The sequence below is a fragment of the Heliangelus exortis genome, chromosome 3 (genome assembly GCF_036169615.1).
Source record: "Heliangelus exortis chromosome 3, bHelExo1.hap1, whole genome shotgun sequence".
Lineage (NCBI taxonomy): Eukaryota > Metazoa > Chordata > Aves > Apodiformes > Trochilidae > Heliangelus > Heliangelus exortis.
In genome coordinates, this window is record NC_092424.1 from 42,087,914 (window position 1) to 42,095,651 (window position 7,738).

The 7,738-nt window shown below is 38.1% G+C and overlaps 1 protein-coding gene across 9 annotated transcripts in view; it reads left to right on the forward strand.

Moving 5' to 3' along the window:
- Positions 1-4,711, forward strand: part of USP34 (ubiquitin specific peptidase 34) — a 127,192-nt gene extending 122,481 nt beyond the window's left edge. For 5 of the 9 annotated variants that reach the window (XM_071740316.1, XM_071740319.1, XM_071740318.1 and 2 more), the window contains exons 76-81: positions 6-129; positions 1,667-1,746; positions 2,166-2,306; positions 2,449-2,595; positions 2,889-3,048; positions 3,337-4,711. In XM_071740316.1, the coding sequence (XP_071596417.1) occupies positions 6-129; positions 1,667-1,746; positions 2,166-2,306; positions 2,449-2,595; positions 2,889-3,048; positions 3,337-3,947 (1,263 nt within the window). In that variant the 3' untranslated portion in view covers positions 3,948-4,711. The remainder of the gene's footprint in view (positions 1-5; positions 130-1,666; positions 1,747-2,165; positions 2,307-2,448; positions 2,596-2,888; positions 3,049-3,336) is intronic. The other 4 variants (XM_071740321.1, XM_071740320.1, XM_071740322.1 and 1 more) reach the window with 1 other exon arrangement.
- Positions 4,712-7,738: the final 3,027 nt, after the last annotated feature.

Below are 7,738 nucleotides of genomic sequence, written 5' to 3' on the forward strand. Positions count from 1 at the left end.
TTCAGGGCAAAGATGATGTTTACGATCGTATGCTGCTAGACTACTTCTTCTCTTATCATCAGTTCATTCATCTACTATGTCGAGTTGCAATCAACTGTGAAAAGTTTACTGAAACTTTAGTTAAAATGAGTAAGTATGAAGGTTAAACAGCCTAAGGATTTTTTTTCTGTGATAACTCTGAGTGCTTCCCCACCAAGTTTAACGTTGAGAATTTTAAAGAAAAAGCAGAGTTTGTGAAACTTCCTGCATTACTGTATGATGTGTATAATGTCTGTCTTCATGTGACTGTCACACTTCAGCCTTTCCAGAAAGGACCTGAGGCAATCAGTGAGCATTCAGTCTCCTTGCACATCTAGCATTTTAATACAGTACTCACTTTTTTTTTTCTTTTTTCTTTTTTTTTTTTTTTTTTTGCAGGGGAGGAGGGGAGGGTGGGTGTTGGCAGTTTAAATGGCTATATCAGCGCCTCTGCCAAGGACATTATTGACTGGCCATAGCACTGATTCCGTTGTTCATAGTTTTCCACTGATTTCCATAGTTTTGGAAACCATCATGATGTTTAATTAGATTATAACCTCTCAGTCATGTAGTTTGTACTGGTTCAGCTCTGCCGGCAGATACCTCCGGTATTTAGGTGTATTCCTGTCACAATGAAACCTACTTTTTGGTGTGTGTGAACAAAGTATTCCTGGCTTTATCTGTCTCACTCCTCCAGCCATCCAGCTCTTTCCAGCCTTGAGTTGCCCCTGTGCTACTCCAAAGGCAAATTGTGGTTGGTTTGTTTTTTAATTTTGTCTTCTACCACAGTCCCCAGGATGAGCAGTTAGTTACCTGTGTGGCATGTGCAGATGCACAAACCCACAAACCTCTGTGTCATACAAATAGTTTTCACACAGATACATGGGCTGGGAGCAGAGTCTCCCTTTCTCACTTCAGTTCTCTAAAAATTAAGACACAGAGCCAGAGTTTCCTCTGTAGTCAGTGGAGAGGTGTACATTCCTTCCAAGAGATCTTCTGGCTCTTAGCTAGCTGAAGCAGAATTAACCACCTTCTGAAAATACCTCCTTGTTTTCTCTACCCGTGGTAGCTGGCTACCTAACTACAATTAAATACCACTTCTAGACAAATAAAACTATACTAAAATAATCTTGTCTAAAGAGCAATGGCAGTAGAATGTTCTTTTGAGCCCTTGAATCAGTTTGCTCATTGTTTGTCAAGCTTTTTACATGGCATTAATTAATACTTGCTATAGGTTGTGTTAGTTATGAAGTATACTGGGAACGTGTATTGTTTGCCACTGCTCAGTGTGTCCCATAACTCTTGGTCTATGTAACAATAGTGCTTGGGTTATAATGAAGATTACTCTTTAAAAATTATTACACTTTTAAGTGGTGTAGTTGACCAGTTGAAAATGTACAACAGCAATAAAATAGCCTAATTACAAACACAGAACTAAAGCCAGCTCTTTAGTTTTTTTACATGTTACAGAACTGCTGAACATGTATTTATTAAATATATTGTAAACATTTCAGTCTATAGGCTTTCTGATTATAAAAAATTATTAGCCTGTGGTCTTATAAAATTAGCCTTGGTACTACTTTTATCAAGAAGTGAGGATCTCCAACAAAACTCTCACACAGTAACTTATTTTCTTATAAAATTTCAGGTGTCCTAGTTGCATATGAAGGTTTACCACTTCATCTTGCGTTATTCCCCAAACTTTGGACTGAGCTTTGTCAGACTCAGGTAAGAGCCAGTGGGCTTGGGAATTAACAGAATGAGAATACAGGCAAAACAAAGGAAGGGGAAACCAAGATTAACCTGTAAATTGTAACTAATGGGTAGTGGTTAAACATTGAAAATACAGGACCCTGTAGGTGGCTCACAAGTCTACCCCTTCACATCCCTACTGATGGTGATAAACTGGTATTCCTATGGAATCAACTTCCTAACAGGAAAATATGAATAATTACCAATAATTAAATTGTAACATTTATTGATACCTGATAGACCTGAGGTACCAGTATCAGTAAGAATGGCCCAGTATGAATTCTAGAACATCCATAGGCCTGGCTGGATGTCTCCAGATGAGACTGGCTGCAGACAGCGGCACCGCAGTGCCGTACCTGCAGGCGTGACTGTGCCACGTTCTCTTTCTTCACCAGTCCGCCATGTCAAAGAACTGTGTAAAGCTCCTCTGTGAAGATCCGGTTTTTGCAGAATATATAAAGTGTATTCTGATGGACGAAAGGACCTTTCTTAACAACAACATTGTGTACACCTTTTTGACCCATTTTCTTCTAAAGGTAGGTGTTTTTTCAGTGATAGTTTCTGTCTCAAGATACGTAGTCATCTATGCTACTTCAGTTTGGGATACTGTTTACTGTTTTACTGTTTTTACTGTTTTGGTTTTTTGTGGTTCAAAAAAAGGTTATATTCTTTTCTCAGGTCCAAGGGCAGGTGTTTTCTGAAGCAAACTGTGCCAACTTAATCAACACTTTAATTACAAATCTAATAAACCAGTATCAAAGCCTCGAATCTGACTTCAGCAACCAGAGAGTTGAAATTTCCAAAGCAAGCTCTACTTTAAATGGGGTGAGTCTTTTCTAAATTGTTAAATACCAGCATTGTTTTGGAGGCAGCTTTTTTATTTTCTGTGGAAACTCCTCAGTGCCCTGTGCCAGGTTCTAATTGAAGAGGTGGCCACATTTTGCTCTTTTTTGTAAGCTGGACTCCTGGTGAGAGCATGGGCAGCTGTTGTAACTGGCTGTCAACAGTGATATTTAGGATATGTTCAAGTCTCTGCTTGTTGCACAAATCTGTCTGTGCAGAGTTAACAAAATAAGTGTGAAACAACGCTAGTTAACATTTGTTTACTTCTGTTTTAGGACCTCCGAGCACTTGCCTTGCTGCTTTCAGTGCACACTCCCAAACAGCTTAATTCAGCCTTGATTCCAACTTTACAAGAGCTTTTAAACAAATGTAGAGCTTGTCAGCAACAGAGGAACTCATTACAAGAGCAAGAAGCCAAAGAAAGAAAAACTAAAGGTTTGTCTTCTCTAAGAGTGTCTTATCTCTACCAATTCTAAGGTTCTACAACATGAGCATAATACATAGTTTCCTCACCACTGAAGGTGGGATGTCTCTTGGCTCCAATCCTCAACAGTACACAAGAAATATTATTTTATTATGCACCTAAAATTCTAGGCAATTGCTGTAAGGAAATTAGTATTTATTGAAGTACTGTGTTTAATATGGAGAAGGATAAAAATATGCAGGAACCTATTACTTGGATGTATGGCATGAGCACAGTATGTTGGCTTTTTTTCCTTACAGATGATGAAGGAGCTACTCCTGTGAAGAGAAGACGGGTCAGCAGCGACGAGGAGCACACTGTAGACAGCTGCATCAGTGATACAAAAACTGAACCCCGAGAGGCGCTGACCCCAACAAGCACTTCGGATAATGAGACACGGGACTCTTCAATCATTGACCCAGGCACTGAGCAAGATCCTCCTTCCCCTGAGAACAGTTCTGTCAAAGAGTACAGAATGGAAGTCCCATCTTCGTTTTCAGAAGACATAATGTTAGCGACGCGGTCACAGCACATGGAAGAGCAGTCAGGAAACGGTAAATTTGAAGAATGCAAGGAGTTTAAAGACCTGCAGACTTCCAAGGATTCAATTGGAGCTGAGGAGGACTCGGAGTTTCCTTCCACATCTATTTCGTCAGTTTTATCTGACCTCGCAGATTTGAGGAGCTGTGATGGTCAAGCCTTACCATCCCAGGACCCTGAAACGAGTTTATCAATCAGTTGTGGCCATTCCAGAGGACTTTTTAGTCACATGCAGCAGCATGACATTTTAGACATCCTGTGCAGGACCATTGAGTCTACGATTCACGTGGTCACAAGGATATCTGGAAAAGGAAACCAAGCTGCTTCTTGACATTAGATGGAGCATGTCTGCTTTTAACTTTTTTTTTTCCTTCCCCCAAAATGCTGTTTGTATAAGTTTTGCTTATTTCTGTTTTGTGCTTCAGTTTGTCCAGTGCTCTCTGCTTGAATGGCAAGATAGATTTATATGCTTAATTCTTGGTCAGGCAGAACTCCTGATTTTTTTTTTTCTCTCTTTCTTTCTTTCTTTTTTTTTTTTTTTTTTTCTAATTTTTTTGGCATCTACCGTACACTTTCTTAAAGGGCAATCAGATAATGGATATGTTTTATGTAATTAAGAGTTCACTGTAGTGGCTTTCATTTAATATGGCTGTCTGGGAGAACAGGGCCTCCTTGCCCTGTATGATGTAATTTAAACTTATGGCATTTTTACTGTGTATAATATGGTGTCCTCTGTGCCAGTTTTGTACCTTATAATAGAGGCAGATTGCCTCAGATCGCTGTGGTTCTTATTATCAAAATTAAGTTTACTTGTATACTAAACAACCACAAGAAATTTGATTCTGTAAAGAATCCTCTTTAGCTGTGGCCTGGCAGTATATATATGGTGCTTTATTTAACAGAATACCTGTGGAGGAAATAAAGCACACTTGATGTAAAATTAATTGTTTTATTTTTATTGACATGATCAATTGCTATTCTGTGCACTTCATTAAACTGATTGTGATGACTTTTCATTTGTTTATAATATGTTGCTTCAGTCTTTGAATTTCTCATCAAAGACCACTTCAAAAATTAAACTGCAGCAAGAAACGATGACCCAATGTATATAACTGATGTAAATGTTGGTACTTTTCTGGTTTACTCTGCGTGCATGTTCAGTCACACATTTGAGAGGGACTGGTGGTTGTTTCCATTTTTCCTCACGGTGTTAGAACATGCAGTGGTGTCAAAAGCTGATACAGTTTCCTTAATTTTAACTTATGTTACCTGTTTTTTTCTCCTGCACCATTGGCAGACATCCTTCCTTTTTTCCCCTCTGCCGCCCTGAGGCCTGGTCCATCTGGCCTTCCTTCCTTGACAACTTCTCCAACCCCCTGAAATGCTGGAATGACTTTTATCACCTTTCCTTGTCACATTTCCTCCTGTTATTTCTCAGCAATATCCATTTCCTATGTGATCTTTCAGACTGTCAATGATACTGATTTTAATATCTGATTAAACTCCATTTTCAGCTTCATTTTCCAGTTGCTGAGCTCATTTGTATTTCTGTTGCCCACATAACATGTCTGTTGTGGTCTTTTCTTCCAAATTCCCTTCATTCTGTCTACCATTTGATGTAACTGAGCATCATTTGCTTCTCCATCATTCTTCTGTGATGTTTTGTGATGACTCAGTCTTTGAATCTACTCAGGTTTTTATCCTTCTGTAATGAACTGCTTCTGTCTTTAAAGTTAAGCTTTTATATTCCTATATATTCCGCTATTATTATATATATTTTTTTTTCATCTTCTATTCCTAGCGAGTGTTAAGTTGTCCTTGTTATTCAGACTTGAAATAATTATGTTTTCACTTTCTTTAGGAGTAATTTTATTACCCTTTCTGATCAACTCCTCCTCAGATTGTAACTTCAGAGAGATCATCAATAGCTTCTACTCAGAACTTCTGCATAACAAGTATCAGAATTCATCAAGTCTTCTATCAAGCCAACTAATGGATGGGTTAAGATCTCTTCAGAAGGATAATCTCCTACTGACCTAGAAATCTTCAAAAGATGAAGCAGCCATCAAAACCCTGTGGTGAGCAGTCTCAATTAATAATTTCTCTTATTAACATGTGCCTCTGATTTTTGGTACGTTCTGACTCCACCTTTCAGCTCTTGCACTTCACTGGCTCTAGCTTCTTAGGCAGAGTGAGATGAAGCCATAATACAGTTATTAAGAGTGGGATTCTGTCTTTTGTCTTGTTTTTTTCTCTTTCTTTCAAAACCTGTTTTGAATTGTATACCAATTATAAACATAATTTTAGTAATTTTCATAGATTATACACAAGTAATCCACCCTTTTGTCTCTTCTGCATTCCCAGATGATGAACATTAATCCACTGTGTTCAACTGGACACTGATATTGACTAAGCCCTTAAAGCTATTTTTAGGATGTTTTTCCCCTGCAGACTTGCATGTGATTTGCAAATGCAATTAGGGGTAGTTTCGTATTTTATTGTCAATTATTTTGTAACATACATAACTGGCCATCTAGAATCCCACTGGAAGTCCACTTATTTGATAAGCATTTTCCATTCACACAGAAATTGTGATGGTTGCTGGGGTTTGGCAGCTCCAGGCCAAGTCCGTTCTTGCAGAAAGACACGTGCAGTGCATACAAGTTAGGCTGGGCCAGTAGTTCCTTTGCAACCTCTTAGAAAAGCAAATCTGATGTATTAAAAAATGTGATCAACTCTAATTAAGTATCCTGTAGTCCTAAACTGACTAAATTTAATACTGACTTTTCTATTACCTTGCTTAAAAGTTGTGTCAAGATTAGCAGCAGTATCAGTTTTTACTGCTCTTGCCTTACATTATTTTTCATTTTCCCTCTTAATTTGAGTATTCCTGCAACTTCTACTGGGAATTTTTTTCCTGGTATCCCTTTTTGAACAAAAGAAAGCAGTACCTGCACAAACTTGTCTTCCATATTCTTGTTTGCACCTATTTTCCTCTGTGTGTTTTTTTCGTATGTTCTCTATATGGTTTTGTATGTTCTTTAAGTCATGGTTTCTTCCATAGCATTCCCCTTCTTTTAATTTTAACCCATTTTCTAGTTTGTATTTCTTTACCTTCATGAATGCTTTTTTTATCTCCATCTTTAAAAAAAAAAAACAGCTGTCTTCAAATGGCTTCCACAGTCCCTTAATGCTTTTATTCTCTTCCATGGCTCATCCCACCTCATTTAAATTATCTGTTTCCTCCTGGAAGTCCCACCTCCAATTTAACCCTTTCAAATTGAGCTTTTAAAATACTTTCCTCTGTCCTCACTGTGCAGAGTCCCCAGCAACAAGCCTCTGTCTCCTGGGCTTCAGCTGTTAAGACCCTCCTCTGTACAGATTTCTGGTTACTCTCATAGAAATTTTGACTTGCACATTTAATTATTTTTCCTTTTATTTTTCCTCTGAGACCAGGTTTGTAGGCAGAATTTTAGTATGTTATGAAAGCAGTGCATCACAAGCAGAAGTACCTTGTCCTCTTTCTGTTCTGTCACTTGTTTGATACTACTCATACTCCCTGGAATGTCTTCTGTGCTGAACAGTCTCCTTAAAACACATGAATTCCAATCAATCTGATCATATTTCTTACAAGCTCTACATCTGTCTCCACTCCTGCTATTTTCACGTTTATATTGGAAAATAGGGGACTCTTCAGAGAGACTTACTTAGAAAACAAACTACATTTATGATACTGAACTGTATTATGTATGATACTATCAAATAATTATCATAGTGTTACTAAATTATGTGTAACTCCTAACTGTGCTCAAGAGCTGAGAAGGAAGGACAAGTAGTTTAATGTTTTTTTGTTTTCTTACATTCTTGGAGACTCTACCAGGAATTTTAACACTCAAGAACAAATTGATTTGCCTCTCTAAGATAACAATTGCCCCTTTAGGCAATGGCTGGCTGGCTGTGCTAGAAGTTCTCCTATAGGCTACCTGCTGCACGTGAAATCAACTTTTGATTTTTTTCAATTCCAAAATAACTGTGTGCAGAAATTGAACCTCTAGGTTGGCAATACAATACTAATGTCAGCTAAGCTCTTGCACATATAGTGGAGGTGGGAAGAGTGTAGAA